The 17,337-nt window shown below is 42.8% G+C and overlaps 1 protein-coding gene across 5 annotated transcripts in view; it reads left to right on the top strand.

Annotated features, from left to right (window-relative positions):
* Positions 1-14,695, top strand: part of AREL1 (apoptosis resistant E3 ubiquitin protein ligase 1) — a 42,183-nt gene extending 27,488 nt beyond the window's left edge. For 4 of the 5 annotated variants that reach the window (XM_014531170.1, XM_005883569.2, XM_005883570.2 and 1 more), the window contains exons 6-20: positions 554-723; positions 966-1,146; positions 1,323-1,570; positions 3,016-3,093; positions 3,748-3,889; positions 4,001-4,122; positions 5,431-5,506; positions 6,033-6,142; positions 6,806-6,985; positions 7,156-7,281; positions 8,390-8,519; positions 8,607-8,665; positions 10,969-11,058; positions 11,821-11,996; positions 12,096-14,695. In XM_014531170.1, coding sequence (XP_014386656.1) covers positions 554-723; positions 966-1,146; positions 1,323-1,570; positions 3,016-3,093; positions 3,748-3,889; positions 4,001-4,122; positions 5,431-5,506; positions 6,033-6,142; positions 6,806-6,985; positions 7,156-7,281; positions 8,390-8,519; positions 8,607-8,665; positions 10,969-11,058; positions 11,821-11,996; positions 12,096-12,198 — 1,991 coding nt within the window. In that variant the 3' untranslated portion in view covers positions 12,199-14,695. Of the gene's footprint in view, positions 1-553; positions 724-965; positions 1,147-1,322; positions 1,571-3,015; positions 3,094-3,747; positions 3,890-4,000; positions 4,123-5,430; positions 5,507-6,032; positions 6,143-6,805; positions 6,986-7,155; positions 7,282-8,389; positions 8,520-8,606; positions 8,666-10,901; positions 11,059-11,820; positions 11,997-12,095 lie in introns of those variants that run through there. The other variant, XM_014531171.1, reaches the window with a different exon arrangement.
* The last annotated feature ends 2,642 nt before the right edge of the window (positions 14,696-17,337 follow it).

The raw sequence follows: 17,337 nt of genomic DNA, 5'->3' as shown, positions 1-17,337 counted from the left end.
AAGTATTTAGGTTTTTTTTGCGATTGTTCAGCACTTAGTTTTAAGGCCTGTCTCACTTGTAGATTTCCGATAGGACTCTAGGCATTGTGTCCGTAACTCAGTTCTGTTTTCTCCAAGTTCTTCTCTCATTTTGTTTAGTGCTTGAAGTAGTTAGGAATTTGTAAAAATTAGTCCCTAAAGTTTATTTTAATTAATCTCTTTGTTTTCTATCTTTTTCTCTGACTCTTAATGGTGGTGTTTTTTTGTTTGTTTTTTAATATATTTTTATTAATTTCAGAGGGGAAGGGAGAGGGAGATAGAAACATCAGTGATGAGAGAGAATCATTGATCGGCTGCCTCCTGCACGCCCCACACTGGTGATCAAGCCTGCAACCTGGGCATGTGCCCTGACCAGGAATTGAACTCCTGGTTCATAGGTCGACACTCAACCACTGAGCCATGCTGGCCAGGCCTTAATGGTGTTGTCTATCCCTTGGAGTTGGGCTGGGACATAGCTCTCTTTGTGCCTGAAAAGTACCTTTCTAACTGTTAGATTCCATTGTCTTTATTCCAGGAATGGTGGTTCCTTCCAAGACCAAAATTGTGTGCCATTTTTCTACTCTTGTGTTGACCTGTGGGCAGCCACACACCCTTCAAATAGTGCCCCGAGATGAGTATGACAACCCTACCAACAATTCCACGTCCTTGAGAGATGAGCACAATTACAGTTTGTCCATTCATGAGGTAAGCAGCCTCCCCCTTCTTTCTCTCTGTTTTCCTTTCTCTATCATTCTCGCCCTTTCTAATTCACTTCCATTTCTTGACTTCTGTGCTCTCCTTCCTTCCTTCATCTGATAATACCTATCTCATTAGTAACTATGAGCCTTAGATTAGCTCATAGATAGGAAAGTTCTTTGTAAAGAGTAAATTACATGCAAATATGGAAAATTATATATGTTTAGTGATGCTTTGTTTTCCTTGTATAGCTCGGTCCCCAAGAAGAAGAGCACACTGGTGTCTCATTTGAGAAGTCAGTGACATCCAACAGACAGACCTGCCAGGTCTTCTTGCGACTCACCCTGCATTCTCGTGGCTGCTTCCATGCCTGCATTTCGTACCAAAATCAGCCAATCCATAATGGCGAATTTGACATTATTGTCCTAAGTGGTGAGTTGAAAGAAAAGCTGTGATTTGTTCTTTGCATGTCTGTGCTCTTTTGACAACTTCACACACAAACATCTGCTATTTGAGCCAAACTTAGCTCAGAGTCGTGTGGGCTAAAAGTTTAATTTTTTCTTCTCCTCTGACTCCTACTCTAAACTTTATTCCTTATTCTACTTCAGAGAATGAAAAGAATATTGTTGAACGCAATGTGTCCACCTCAGGAGTGAGCATTTACTTTGAGGCTTATCTTTATAATGCTGCCAACTGCACCGGCACACCGTGGCACCTCCCACCCATGCACATGAGCTCTTCCCAGCGCCGGCCTTCCATGGCTGCTGAGGAGGAAGATGAAGATTCACCTTCTGAGTGTCACACCCCCGAGAAAGTGAAGAAACCGAAGAAGGTGTACTGCTATGTGTCACCAAAGGTTGGAACTCCCATTCTTGCCTCTAAATCCCCCAGCCCAGCCTGCATGTAATTGGTAATAGTCTGAGAATCAGGCAAGATCACTGACTTGCAGGGTTTCTAGGATGCTAAGAGAGGTTACTTAAAGTGAAGCAGCAGAGGGTATGCCACCTCTTCTGCTGCAGATGTTTGGTTTGGACTAGATTTAAGTCTCTGCCTTGGTGCTCTAGGGAACCTGTGGCATTCTGACCTTCGAGTGCTTCTGGGAAGATTTTTCAAGGCATGGCTCTTAGAGCTTTAAAGAAAGTCACTTTAAAAGTTCTCACTAGTATGAAAATTACTGTTGTCCCCTTGTGCTTTTTGAAACAATTTGATCTTTCATTCTGTCATCTGTGAAACCACAATAAGTGGATGTCACCATCAGGCTACAGGATTAGAACAGAAATTTTGGCAGAGACAAGGAGGTGAACTTCCCAAGGGCCCTGAGCTAAGAGGTGCTTTGTGTTAGAGATTTTCTTTTTAATATTTGTATTTTGCTTGTTCATTCAAACCTCAGAAAAATGAGACTCTTGAAACATCCCATTATATCCCTTTAATGTCATAATCAAAACTGAGTTCTAATACTATTCTCCGTTAGAATACTTTGTTACCATTTGTTATTTAAAAATCTAACCTTAATTTAGCATGGGGGAATGGTAATGAGGGACTAGTGGTGTATAGATGAAACAGGATTGGTTATGATTTGATAATTTTTGAAGTTGGTGATGGATTCATTAGACTCTTTTTCTCTTCTTTAGTATGTGTGTGAAATTTTCTTTAATGAAGAATTTTTTAAAATCTAGAAAAAAATCAGCTACTACGCATCACAGATTTTTTAAATTAAAAAAAATTATGGCATTGTCTTTTTCTTTATGACATAAAGAGATCCTTCTTTATTCTTAATGAGGAATTTTTTTGAACCTTTTTGTATGAGACTCCACCCCAATCACCTTTCTATCCCCCACCCCCTTTTCCCTGGCAAATCCTTGGTACCATTTAAATAGGGATAAAGCAATAGATATGGGCCATTGCTGTTCCCTGTTCATTGACTTAGAGAAAGTCTCTCTGAGCAGCACTGAGCTGAGCAGAAGTAGATTTTTATTGTTTCCAAGTGAAATAATGTTCTCTACTCATAAAGTGAAAACCTGAGCTCAGATATTTGCAAATGGTAGTAAGACTTAAATGTTAAGAGTATGAAATATCTCTATGTGAAATTGCACTGTCAGAGTATTATTTTTAATTTGCCTATTTCAAGAAGGTGATATTACTTATTTGATTTCAATGCTGACCTAAATTATCCTTTTTGTCCATAGATGAAAAGGGTTATCATGAGAAGTATAGATGGGGACTCTGATATTTGAGTTATAGTATGCAAATAGAGCCTTTTTATTTATCATTCACTTGGTTTTTTGTCTGTTGGCCCATCAGCAATTCTCAGTGAAGGAGTTCTACCTGAAGATCATTCCCTGGCGCCTTTATACCTTCCGAGTGTGCCCAGGAACCAAAGTAAGTGGATCCTTACATCTGGTTCTTGCTGAGCAGGCTTCAGCCCTGGAATAACTCAGCCTGTTCGCAATTATCTCATGAAACCTCATGAAGAATACAGACAGTATAGTAAGACACGTCTTACAGGAATTTAAAAGCAAGACAGAATAATGCGAGAGTTGTCTTTTTCCTTAGGCCTAAGTTAATGGAGAGGGTATTAAAAACTTTGCCCCCAGCTTGGTCTCACAGTATATTGAATCTCTTTTAGAATCAGTATTTTCATATATTACAAAATTTTTTTTTAACTTTTCTGAGCTTTTGGAATCTAAGGGCAAATCACTTTCCTCCACCCAGTTTGCCCAACCTCTTCACGTGGTTATTTGCTATTTTATGGATCCTTACTATTTTCATCCTGCTTGTATTCCTTGTTGGAAGGTCTGTAGTGTTGCCTGTGATCCTTACTAAAGGCAGTCTCTGCGACTCAAATAATTTAAAATTTGAATTGTAGAGCACTGAAGTGAAAAACAAGGAAATGTACTCCTGGTAGGTACTCATTTGGAGAAAACAGGCTTAACTTGTTTTTGTTCGTTGGTACAGAGCATAGGGTTGTGGGCGGTTTTTGCTGGAGTTGAGGTTTTTATAAATTAATTCCTTTTTTCTCCCCGCCTTTGCTAGTTTTCGTACCTTGGCCCCGACCCTGTCCATAAGCTCCTTACACTGGTGGTAGATGATGGCATTCAGCCTCCTGTGGAGCTCAGCTGTAAGGAGAGGAACATCCTCGCAGCCACTTTCATCCGTTCCCTCCATAAGAACATAGGTAAAGTTGGGCAGTGACCGCAGCTACTGTGGGTGCCTGAGGGTGTAGAAGTGGCCTGCACAGATGTCTTGTAATAAGGCTGTAATCAAGATGAATCTTACGGTTCCTCAGGAGGCTCTGAGACCTTTCAGGACAAGGTGAACTTTTTCCAGCGAGAGCTTCGGCAGGTACATATGAAAAGACCACATTCCAAAGTCACCCTGAAGGTCAGCAGACATGCCTTGTTGGAATCGGTGAGTAAAGTTTCATCTCTGTCAAAAGTTATCAAAGTTTTTCAGCTAGGAGCCTCTTTGATATTTGGTTATATTCTTCAGGTTATCTTTTTCATGAAACCCAAACTTCCCTTTAAACATACCTGTGAAAAGACTATTCTTCTGTTTGATTATACTAAGTTTGGGGCAGATTTGTTGGAGGTATGTTATTAAGGAGAGAGACTGGTTGACACATTGGCTTTAGAATTTGTACTGAACTAGCTCCTGAATAAACTCATGGAACTCCTCTGCAGGGCAGGTATAAGTAGTTGTTACAGAAGAAAGTTCTTGTTATTGAATCCCTGGAATAGAAGAGCTCTTGTTGGATTACAAGGCAATGATTTTTGTTGTCACTCTGGTTTGATGGAAAAGGAACACCTGATGTGTGTCTGTCTCCACTGCACAGACGCTGGCATAGTTCTTACATTCCCCAAGAATGAGAAGGCTTGGTCCCAGTCCAAAATGTGTTTGTGATGTTTGGCTCTGGTAGGTGTGATTGGAAACCTCTTTTCTCAGCCGCATTCTCCATGTGGTATGGCTCCCTGTCTGAACCTAGCCTTTGGATAAAGACGCCTAGCAAATAGACTGTACTTTACCAAAAACCAGGACTCCTTGGTTCTCTTGCTGACAGCTTACTAATCTGAGCCATTTTTAGTTCTTTAAGCATTTTTTCATTAATAAAATGAGGATTGTAAAAAGAAAAACAAGCGTCAACTTTTCAACAAAGTAATGGTGTAAAGACAAATTAGATTATTTTTTAAAACCTTAAATTTCTTCTGGAGATACATGTATTTTAATTATAAAGTGGTGTTATTAAAGCGTGTCCTATCTAATAATAGACAAACATGGTAATTGACCGTACCTTTGCTATGCCTCCCATTGGCTAATCAGCGCGATATGCAAATTGACCGCCAACAAAGATGGCGGTCAATTTGCATATACTGGCTGGGAGCGAAGCGAGCCAGGCAGCCGAAAACAAGCCGGGAGGCGGAGGCAGGAGCGAAACAAGCCGGGCCAGGCGGCGGAGGGAGGCGGGGGCGAAACAAGCCAGGCAATGGAGACGGGAGCGAAGCCCGCCTCAGCGGGTTTTGCTCCCTTCTCTGCTTTGCTCCAGCCGTAGGAAGCCCTATTCTTGCAGGAATCTTCCTGCAACGGGCCTCTAGTTTATGAATAATAGATTGCCTCTAATAACTAGTAGACAATAATAGCATTATTCTTGTGTTTTTGTCATTAACACCCAAGAGATGCCAGCCAATGTTCTGATACTTCCTTCCTTTCGCTACTTTTCAGTCTCTGAAAGCCACTCGGAATTTCTCCATCTCAGATTGGAGCAAGAACTTTGAAGTGGTTTTCCAGGACGAAGAAGGTCAGTTTTGAAAGTTCATATTCATCTTTTTTTTAAACTCCACTCTCACTCGTATTCTATTTCTTACCCCTTCTCCACAAAAAAACAAAACCCCTTGAATACACCCAAGGGGGTGTATTTTTTTTCCAAGGGAAAAAATTCATGAGTCAAGATAAAAGGTGGTGTTTACTGGCTAGATGACTTGGTGGATCTCATAGAGCACAGACATACAGGGGCTTAGAGGGAGAGCTCTGTGTATTTGAACCAGAAGGGCAAACTTTTCACCTTTGTAGAACTAAGAGAAAGGTCCGTTTCCTTGGATATCTTATCTCCTGTGTTTCCACACTAGGGGGTATTAGTTTGTGACCTTTAATCCTATAGAAGGATGGGATTTCAAAAAAACGTCCAGTTAATGTGGGTTGGAAGGGGGAAACAGTAAGGTAGTGGAATGGAGGGAGTGTGGAGAGTATAAAATAATGGATTAATGAACAGACATGATAGGAGATAGTAGGCCAGAGTTACTTTTTATTTTTATTATATTTTTCAGCTCTGGACTGGGGAGGGCCTCGCCGGGAATGGTTTGAGCTAATCTGCAAAGCACTATTTGATACCACCAATCAGCTCTTTACCCGATTCAGTGACAACAACCAAGCATTAGTGAGTCTGTGACTTCCCCATGGGTGGGTGGAAAATGTAGATTATGTTATAATAATGCAGTAGACTGACGAGTTTGAGATTATGAATCTGGGAATCTGACAATTTGTGCCCTGTTTTTCCCTACAATATGAACTAATCAGTTAACCTCCTTCTGCTTTGCCTTCATTATTTCATCTCTAGGATAAGAGAAAATGCAGACAGATTAATATTTTACTAAAAAGCATTATAATGCAATGGCTATTCTAATTATAATAATAATTAAGCCACTTTCTCAAAACATGCCTGAAGCTATTGAATTCTGTACTAGACCTTTGACTAAGCAGAGGTGTCAGGAGGAGAGAAGTGGACTTTGGCTGAAGGAAGTTCTGGTTTAGGGAAAAGGCATCATCACCTCATGCACTGATTACTCCCATACTCACCCAGATGAAGCCACAAACTTATGTAAGATTCTTCAGCCTAATGTAAGGCCATCTCTGCCCTTTATCCTCCAGTCACTTGAATTACTCAGTAGTGGCTACCAAAAGGCCAATACCATTTGGATGGGCTCTTTGATTTAATACTGGAATTCTTGCTCTCTCGGAATGGAGTTGGGAGGGTGGGTCTTTCCAGAACTAGGCTATAAGAAAAATGGCCCAAAGCTTTTTAATGTCTTTTTTTTGACAGGTGCATCCCAACCCTAACCGCCCCCCTCATCTACGCTTGAAGATGTATGAGTTTGCAGGGCGGCTCGTGGGCAAGTGTCTCTATGAGTCGTCTCTAGGAGGAGCCTACAAGCAGTTGGTCCGCGCTCGCTTCACCCGTTCTTTCTTGGCCCAAATCATAGGACTACGTATGCATTACAAGGTAATGTCTGAGGTGTGTTTTCTACTAAGGCCCCTGGCCATGAACTCTGGAGTCTCTCCACTCTGAGCTAATTATTCTTAAGGTTGAAGGGGTAAGTGGTTCCTAGCAGTTGTAAATTTCATTTCTGGGTAAGAGTAGTCATGTTCTATTCTGTCTTTCTGTCTCCTCAGTACTTTGAAACGGATGACCCAGAATTCTACAAATCTAAAGTTTGTTTTATCCTCAACAATGACATGAGTGAGATGGAGCTGGTCTTTGCAGAAGAGAAATATAACAAATCAGGTCAATTGGATAAGGTGAGAACGAGGACCAGAGCCCGTGGGTCCCCTGATTCCCACCCTCTTTCAGAGCAGTGCAGCCTAATAGAACTTCCTGCAAAATGGGCATGTTCTCTGTCCGTGCTGTCCGCTGAGCACCCACAATGTGGCCAGTGTGACCAAACAACTGAATTCCTCATTTTATTTTATTTTCATGAACTTAAATGTAAATAACCACCTATGACTAGTGGCAGCCATATTGGGCAAGATAGGTTTAGGTCATTGCATCCTACACTTTATGATCTGGCCCATTTTAGTGGAGTAAAAGACACATGAACCCATCTATCCCACCTATTTACTTTCTAGTAGAAAAAGAACTTAGTGATAATGCAGTGTCACTGCACAAGGAGCTTTGGAGGGGATGGCATACCTATCTCAACTTTAGTGGTGTTGATGTAGATGGCTCCTATTTTAACACTACCTGAATATTTTTAAAACTTTATTACAAAATTATTAGCCCAAAGTACTTCTGATGCAAATGTGGTTCTGTTTACATTGTAGTGCTAAACAAAATCATGAAGGTAAAGTTGCAGTAACATACAATTGAAAGCAAATAGCAATGACTAAAAAACTGTGACCACTGATTGATACCATTGTACTGATAATCACATATGCTCTGTGACTGTTGTGGGACTGTAAGGGAAGGATATAAGGGAACAACTGATCCCTTAGAATTTCTAAAGAGATTTCTTCACTACTTATCTGGCTTTATTTATTCTCAATTGGCTTAGGGGTTTAAGAGAAGAGGTTGTGATGGTTTAATTTCAGATCATAGAGACATTAAAATGTTGCTAACAAGGGACCAGAGTATCTTCTTCCTGTTGCATCACCACTGTTTGACTAGGTCAGAGAAGACTCCCTCAGATCCCCACTTCAGAAATAGTTAGTAGAATACAGCAATAGTGGTGGGAACCCAGAAGCTTAGTAACTGTACAGAACCAAGTGTGTTGAGAAGCTGAATGCACGGCAGAAACTTGCAACTGTGATGGACGTCATTAACGCTGTGTTTGTGGGGCATACCAAGCAGCTGATATCTTACAGACGCTCATCTGCAGCCTCTCCCTCTGTCTTTTGCATCTTATTTTAGGTTGTTGAACTCATGACAGGTGGAGCTCAAACCCCAGTCACTAATGCGAATAAAATCTTCTATTTAAATTTGCTGGCCCAATATCGGCTGGCCAGTCAAGTGAAAGAGGAGGTGGAACATTTCCTGAAAGGTGAGATTCTGTCTGCTCTTAGCTTTGATGTGAAAGTACCTGTATCCATGGTGTGGGTATGGTTTTAACTGGGCTACTTTGTTTCAGGCCTGAATGAGTTGGTCCCTGAGAACCTTTTGGCTATTTTTGATGAAAATGAGCTTGAGGTAAGTGTTTATATTCACAAACCCCCATTCTTGACTCAGTGTTTTAGTTTTCCCACGGGAAAGCCCTTTATGCAAGGTTGATTTCACTTTTATCACTCTTCCCAAGCATTGACCCATTCGTCAGCTTTTAAAAAGTTAGAATGTGTCCTAGCTGGTTTGGCTCAGTGGATAGAGTGCCAGCCCATGGACTGAAGGGTCCTGGGTTCAATTCCTGTCAAGGGTGCATACCTCGGTTGCAGTTGCAGGCTCATGCTGGAGGCAACCAATCAATGTGTCTCTCTCATATTGATATTATTCTCTCTCTGTCTCCCCCCCTCCCATCCACTCCCTCTAAAAAAAAATCAATGGAAAAATATCCTCGGGTGAGGATTAAAAAATAAATAAAAAGTTAGAATGTGAAAATTAGAAACCAGTAAATAGCTAATTATTTTTGAAGAGTAATAATTAATATTCACCTATTTCTCAAATATTATTGATATTGGTTGAATACTAAAGAATTAGTATCATGTACAGTCTTTGACGTTTAAAGATGACTTAAGGGAATAATAGGACATATTTGTTCAGGGACTATTTATTGAGTGCCTCCTGTATGCCATGAGTAAAAAAGTCCCTGCCCTCATGGAACATTCCAGTGAGGAAGACATATTTCAACGTTTGGGGCCACAATGCTATACAGTTAATATATTCTTATCTTAGATCCTGTAATAACCAAAATATGGCTCTATGATGGTAAATGCCATTCTGTCAGTAGCAAAATACGAGTTTGTATCAGGTGTGAACAAAACATAAAATTCGTTTTTTACCTGCTGCTCACAGATGATACATATAAGGCAAATTATTAGTTTCAATTATTAGCTCTTATGAGGAATGTGTTTTTTGCAGACTGTTGCCTGTATGGAGAAAGTTCTTTAAAAATGAAAAAACAAAAAAGTTTAGGTGGTTTTGTACAATTTTTATTCTTATTAACTGAACTGTTTTCGAGAACAAGACTCAAAATCTTGTGCAATTTTCATCACATTTTATACCTTTAAATATGAATCTAAACAAAATGAACTCTCCATCTCTCAGCCTAAAGTTTCTGATAGAAACCTAATGCTGTTATTTGGGGACTGAGGAATAGCTACTGGTATATTTGTTTGTATCCTGAAGCAAAGCATTTGTAACAATTTGTAAAAGTGAGTAGGAAGGAAGGACACAGTCTCTTACAGTTCCACATGCTGCTCTTAGTTACTCATTAGCTTAACCAGTTCTTTTTGAAGGAGCCAAGGCTCTTAAGGCTTAATGTGAGCTTTTCTCGTCTCTTGATTAGGATGTATCATTCTTTATATCCATTGGATGAGGACTCACAGTCTGAAGTAACACGCAGGGTTCTGAACCAGATGAGGACATGAACAAGATGTTGAGGGCTCTGATCTCATTAATGTTCTCACTTTTTGGCGTGCTTTTTAATTTATCTGATCAAGTAGGGGCTGGGCTGAGTAGAAGGAAGGTAGTGAAAGTTCAGTCCACAAAAGGATGGATCCTGGGGAAAAGGAAAAGCCACCTGACAGATTGATCACTGGGCCGGGGGGTCTTCATCAAAGGGAAATGGGCCTGCTTTTCTCGATGGTGTTTCTAGGCTCCGTCCAGATCAGACTGTCAGTAAACTTAATTCCCTTTTTGTCCTTTGTTACCATTCAAAATAATCCACAGCAGCAGTTCTTAATTAGGTGGGTGCATCAGAAATGCTTGGGGAACTTTTTCAAAACACACGCTTGTAACCTACTCCTAGAGATTCTGATTCAAAAGGTCTAGGCTAAGACCATAGGCATCAATATATTTTTTAAAAAGCTGTGTGATTTGCCCTGGCTGGTGTAGCCCAGTTGGTTGGGCATCGTCCTGTGCACTGAAAGGTCGCCAGTTCGATTCCTGGTCAGGGCACATACCCAAGTTGCAGGTTCGATCCCCGGTTGTGGTGAATGCTGGAGGTAACCAATCAATGTGTCTCTCCCTCATCAGTGGTGTGTTTTTTTTTTTTTTCCCTCTCTCTCCCTCTGTCTTCCTCTCTCTCTCTCAAATCAATTTGAAAAACAACATATTTTTTTTTAGAAAAGGCTGTGTGATCGTTAGCACATTGGTTAGGAAACTTTGGCCTATTATAATTGATTTTCCTAAAGTGGTATTCTGGCATTGTGACCTCACCTTTTGTCTTTTTCCTAGTGTTTTCTTTATTCTACATTTTTGCATATTAACATAGGTAATCAACCTTATGCTGAGTCTTTGTTCCTCTGAGTTTCCTAGTAACACCTGACTATCTTCTCCAGCTACTGATGTGTGGGACTGGGGACATCAGTGTGGCTGATTTCAAAGCCCATGCAATGGTCGTTGGTGGCTCATGGCATTTCAGAGAAAAGGTAAGTGGGCCAGATTTCTTTTAGTTGGATTTGTGCCATGTTGTAAAGAAAAAGTTTCAGAACACAAAAGTTGAAGCCCTGGCTGGATGGCTCAGTTGGTTGGAGTGTTGTCCCGTACACCAAAAGATTGTGGGTTCAATCCCTGGTCGGGGCACATATGAGAGGCTCACATTGATAAACCAGGGGTGGGAAGCCTTTTTTCTGCCAAGGGCCATTTGAATATTTATAACATCATTCATGGGCCATACAGAATTATCAACTTAAAAATTAGCCTGCTGTGTTTGGTAAAATATTTATTTAACTCACCCACAATGCCTTGGCAGGGCCAGACCAAATGATTTGGAGAGCTGGACATTCCCCACCCCTGCTCTAAACATATCCTTGGGTGAGGTTTTAAAAAAAAAAAAGTTGAGTCAGAAAAGCAGACATATCAACTGGGGAAAAAAAATGATATATGTGTGGGAAAGACAAAAGGGACCCTGGTCTCTATTGGCTATCATGCTGACTGCCACAGAAACAGTGCATTGGAAAGTCAAAGATACAGAACCAAGCATTCGGTGACTTCCCTCCTGACTGCGCGACAATGCAAACTCCTAGACTAGGACCTAGAGAGTTTGTCAATTCCAACCATTCCTACCTGTGTCCTCACAGAGCAGTAACTGAGCCACACCCCCACTTTGGGTGACCTGTTGCTTCCTTGCCCTGAGGTCAAACCCTGGGCTGCATACTGGTGTGACCCCAACCTTGTGCTCTCCCTTCCAGGTCATGAGGTGGTTTTGGACTGTAGTTTCCAGTTTGACCCAGGAGGAGTTGGCTCGGCTGCTTCAGTTCACAACAGGCTCCTCTCAGCTGCCACCCGGAGGCTTTGCGGCCCTCTGTCCCTCGTTCCAGATTATTGCTGCTCCAACCCACAGCACGCTACCAACTGCACACACATGGTAGGTATCTGACTGCCCAATGCATGCTCTTGGGAGGGATTATTTTTCCAGCCTTTGTCAGTGGTTTTGAGTTAATCACTTCTCCCCTTGCCCTTCCAGTTTTAACCAGCTGTGCCTCCCTACGTATGACTCGTATGAAGAGGTGCACAGGATGCTGCAGCTGGCCATCAGCGAGGGCTGTGAGGGCTTTGGCATGCTCTGACCACTCTCCTGCCATCCTCTTGGCTCCTGTGTTTTCTGGAGCATCTGGGTGCGCACAATAGACATCATAACCACTGATGCTAACAGAACACATAACCATCAACCAGAAGCTGCTGCATGCTCCCCAGTGTCTGGAGTATTTGGTCACCTACAGGCCTTGTCCTTCCCTCGCCCCCTTCCTGTCCATCTTCTCCCCACAGGCCACTTTGGCATGATATGTATTCTGAGCTACTCGTTGAGTCACGAGAAGAGGACCGTGCTGCTGTAATTCCACTTGGTTCTTAGGAGATCTCAGTGGCGGGAGCTGCCTCATTAGCTGAAGGAGATTACACAAAGGGCTCAGCTCTCATTGGGGAGCTGGTGCCCTCGCCTTGCTATCCTCCTCTGCTTATGCTCCTCGGGGTCCCTCTGTGGCCCTCATTACTTGACCTGAGGTCTGTGAGTCCTTCTTGTGGGCAGGGTGATTGCCTCTTCTCAGCAGGAGCCAGGAGAAGCACAGATAGGAAGAGGCCCACATGCGCAATCTTTGGTTTTGTCCCTCTGCACAATGGCAGGCATAGGCATTGGCCCTGGACTACCTCTGATGGGGACTGAGAGCACAAATGGATCTTTCTGTGGTTCCGAACTGGAAAAGGAGCTTTCCCTGCAGGCGTTTCTGGAAATGGTCATTAACCTCTAAAGAATTCTAAGCTTTTTCTTGAGTTTGAGCCGGTGAGAAAAGCAGACCTAAGCATGTGAAAGATAGCTGGGCTGTGGCCTCCAGTGCCGACTCTGCTTCTCCTTTAAGGTTGGGGGTGTGTCTAGGCATATGGCTGGCTTGAAGACTACTGATGCTTGTCCCTAAGTTTGTTCTTTACGCTGAGGTGTGGCTGGGCCTGGTCACCTGCCTTCGAGTTATACAGTCTGCTAAGAGCTGGGATTCTTTTGCTTTCTACTGAAGAAAATTTTGGAGCAAGGAACTGGGACCGTAAGAATAGCATGCCAGTGATCCCTGCTTCTCTCTTTGCTTGGTGTTCTCTGGCAGCACTGGGGCAAGGGAAGGGGACCAACAGTTCAAGTGTTTTCACAGGTCCTTTGGGTCAGGATACTGGGAACAGAGGAGATATGTCAGGCAGTAAACACCTAGCTGCCCCAGTTACTTCCCTTCACTCCCTCAGTTACCACCAAGGGGAACTAAGAAGGGAGGAAGATATATTAGGTTCACTATTGTGTGATGATTGAGGAGAACCTGCTGTCGTCTCTTGGATGATGGCAACATTACAATTTGAATGAAAACATTTGCAAGACGCAAAACCTCATCAACTGTCCCACATGTCTGTTTTTAAGAAGGCTTTGTAGCAAGCTACTATTCCCAATGGGGCATTCAAGTCTGAGACTATTACAAGCCATCTTTATCGCCAAAACCAGCAAGTACACAGAGTCCAGAGAGGAGGCAGGACTGTGGCATTGCCTTGGCCTCCTGGAAGCAAGTCTGAGCCCTCCTGCTCCCAGAGATCACAAGGAACAAGCCCTTCTGAGTTGCTGCTGTTAATGCCTGACCTCACTCCTTCGCAGTCGTCATTTGTCCTTCTTGGTGTGGGTGCTGACCTCACTCATTCTTGGGGTCCAGGATCCAGTGTCAGGGCCTCTACACCACAGGGTCCTGCATGCCACATGGTCACTGCTCTCCTCAGGGACCAGGACAAGGTGCTGCTGCTTGCCCCAGTGTTTCCCATGGGATATGTACAGGCAAGCTTTGTCATCACCCTGGGAAACACGATGCTGCCCCTCGGCCCAGAGAGGGGTTTCCCGCGGGGGGCCCGGGGGCTGGTTCTGCTGTCTTTGGCAGTTACTCCTCTTCTGGATTCTGCTTTCACCCTCCAGCAGCTCTCCACAGACTGACGCTGGAGCTCGATTTGATTTTCTTGGCTAGACCTGTCATTTTAAACTCTGGTCATAGCACTTTTCAAAGCATCCTGGGCACCGCCACTGCCCAGCTGGGGCAGCTGCATCCCTGTGGGGGTCCTGAGCCCCAGGGCCTTTGTTTAACAAAACCCTTTGGTACTGTTGTGGTTTTTCTATTCTTCCAGTTTATCCTCTCTCCTAACTGTTCAAATGTATCTTTGCTCTTTGGGGCCTTTTTTTTTCCTTTTTTTTTTTTTTTTTCTTTTCTAATCCTGCTTTGGTACTAGCCAGTGTGGGGAAAGGTACAGTGTGTCGGAGAGAAGTAGTGTGTGTTACTTCTCGGGCAATTTTCTATTCACGTTTCTTATTTTGGCCAGTTCTTTTATTTATGTCCTTGTGGCCCAGGTACTTTGGGGGTCAGCTAACCTCCTGGCCTTCAGTGTCTTTGAAGGAGACCAGATACAAAGTGAACACCACGGAGAACATCGGCATGTCTCTAGAACTTCAGCGGAGACCAAGCCCTGCTGCAAATTTTCAGGCCAGGCAAAAGGGCCAGACAGTTGCAATGACTGTGTAAATATTTTGTACAGTAAATAAATAAATGTTTAAAAGGACTAAGGAGTAGAAATATTTTTTTGTATTTTCCCAAGAATTCCTTCAGAAGCAGGCAGCTCAGGATAGGCTGTACACTGGGAGACCCGCCTGTCCCAGGCCTCTTGCCCTTTCACCCTTCCCTGATTGCTGTCCATGGTGCCAAGCGGGGCACTGTCATTCACACAGCCAGTGGCGGGACAAGTGCTTGTGCACTTTGGCAAGAGCAGAGTGTGTCTGTTCTCATCAATCTTTTAAACATTAATTTGTTACAGTTTTACTACATAAGAAACTCAGTGTAGAAAATTTGGAAATGAAAAAAACAAGGGAAATAAATCACCTGCCATCCAGAGGTAACACTAGAAACACTTTGATGTGTCCTGATTTTGCATATAATCACATTTATTTCCTTAACTCCCCTGCCCCCCCCCCCCCCCCACCCCCAACCCTTCCACAAGTGCTCTAGGCGTGGCAAACAAAAACACAGCTCCTCAAATTTGGCAGGTGGTACCAATTCTTTTCCAACCAAAGATAAACTTGGCAGAGAGAAAACCAGGCCTGATTTATGTCTAGAAAGAAAAGTATTAGGGACCCTGGCTTTCTAAGAGAAGTAATCATGGTGTCTTGTACAGTAATTCCTAATCTGGAAAATCAAAACAAAATCCTGTTTGGAATTCTTTTTAAAATTCAGATTTTTGCCCCCACTCCCAGACCCAATGAATTGGAATCTTAACTGGAAAACTCTTGTGTAGTGCTTTTACCCCTATTTCATCAAGCTCCTGAGTGATATGCCATGTCACAAAACAAAACAAAATTCTCTCTGACTTTCCATTTTTAGGTTAACTGTCCTACATCTTTTATACTTGCTGCTCTTGTGGCTTTGAATAGGTCACCATGAACACTCAGTGAGTGATTTCATCTCATCATGAAGTTGTTATTAAGACTCAAGAGGCTAGTAAGATTATTCTTGAATTAGAGCAAAAGATACTGCTCAGCTGGCTTGGCTCAGTGGTTGAGCGTCAAACTATGAACCAGGAGGTCACAGATTCCTGGTTGAGGCACGTGCCTAGGTTGTGGGCTTGATCCCCAATGTGGGGTGTGCAGGAAGCAACTGATCAATGATTCTCCCTCTCCGTTCCTCTCTGAAGTCAATAAAAATATATTAAAAAAATAAATACTAGTTTCAGCTTCTCGTGTGCCGGTGCCTGAGCCACTGCACATGGAGCTCTCAGCCACACTCCTCTTAGGACTACAGTAGAGGTGGGACCAGAGGGCTTCTTACCTCTACTTTGGCTTCACTTAGATCCTGAAATATAAGAGACCAGCTCCAGGTATCCTGTAATACTTTTACTTAAAAATAGAAAACTTATTTTGAGATGTAACATACATACAAAAAAAGGTATGCAAGCACATACAATTTAATAAGTAATTATAAATGAAGCACAAGTGACCACCATCCGGGTCAAGAAATAAAACAGGGCAGAACTGCAGAGCAGGTCTCATCCCATCCCTCTATTGTCCCGACTTTTATGATGACTGTCTTACCTATTTCCTTTCCAAACAGCCTGTTGTAAAATTCGCAGTGGGGAGAGGGTGAAAAGAGCCCATGTGGCCTCTGAAGATGCTAAGCAAGGTCAATTTCTCCATAGTAATTGCTATACTTCACAATTTTAAAATTTTCTGAGGCCATCATTGCCCATGAGACTAGTTCAGATTCCTGATGCTGAATCTGGTGAATCATGTTCAATGTCTACAAAGTTTTCTTGCCAAGATTTACCCCCAGAGGTTCTACATTGGATGGTCCTTGGCAGTACCCTGAACAGGTTTGGTGGGCTGGTCTTACATGATCATGATTCTCTGCTGGTCAGCAGCAGGTTCTTGAGTATCATATAAGTACAGTGGTATTGAAAGTGACTCAGCCCTAAGTTGACTCAAAAACTTGGGATGGGCTAACTTCTGACTCCGAATATGGAAACTGCACCACCTAACAGAAAGTCATCCCAAAGTTACTGGACAGCTTAGTTTTTCTGTTTGGAGTTCAAAGGGAATGGGTTTAGGGGGTCTTGTGATGATCTTGGTTTGTATTTGACGGAGAGTTGGGATACGCCTTGCTGTGAACACTACCACCTGCCAATTCTGTTCACTTTAATTTTGCTTATAGAAGAACACTTTGTAGTAACCACAGCAGGGACCTGGTTCTCTGCAGTGAACTCGGTGTAGGCTCTTCAAGCTGGTCAGTGAATTCCTGGTGAGGAGATGTGGAGGACACAGTTTATTACCAGAAGTCAGAGGAGTGATAGCTGTAGGCTTTTGCTATAGCATCAGAGGTAGTTTAACAAAGTTGTTCAGGTTGTCAATAGAGCACTGGCTTACTAATACCAGCCAGCAGTGGCAGCTTCTTAAACACAAGGTGGTAACAATGTTGGTACCTCTAGGGGCAGGGATCAGGCACACCAGCACAGAAGCTCACACCCAGTCACCTTAAAAGAGCAGTGTGGGACCCTATCTAATTGCCCTTTAGCCTTCCTTCAGGAAGATGATGGATAATTTATGGGCTTTGACACAGGACTACTCCAAAGACCACATTGCTGGTCTGTCTCAGGCAGATTAGTTTAGACTAAAAACAAGTCTGCAGATGTGGTTGCTACTTCCTTGGAGTTCCCAA

The sequence above is a fragment of the Myotis brandtii genome, unplaced genomic scaffold (genome assembly GCF_000412655.1).
Source record: "Myotis brandtii unplaced genomic scaffold, ASM41265v1 scaffold793, whole genome shotgun sequence".
Classification (NCBI taxonomy): domain Eukaryota; kingdom Metazoa; phylum Chordata; class Mammalia; order Chiroptera; family Vespertilionidae; genus Myotis; species Myotis brandtii.
The sequence above is the reverse complement of the archived record's forward strand: the minus strand, read 5'-3'. Positions and strand labels throughout refer to the sequence as shown.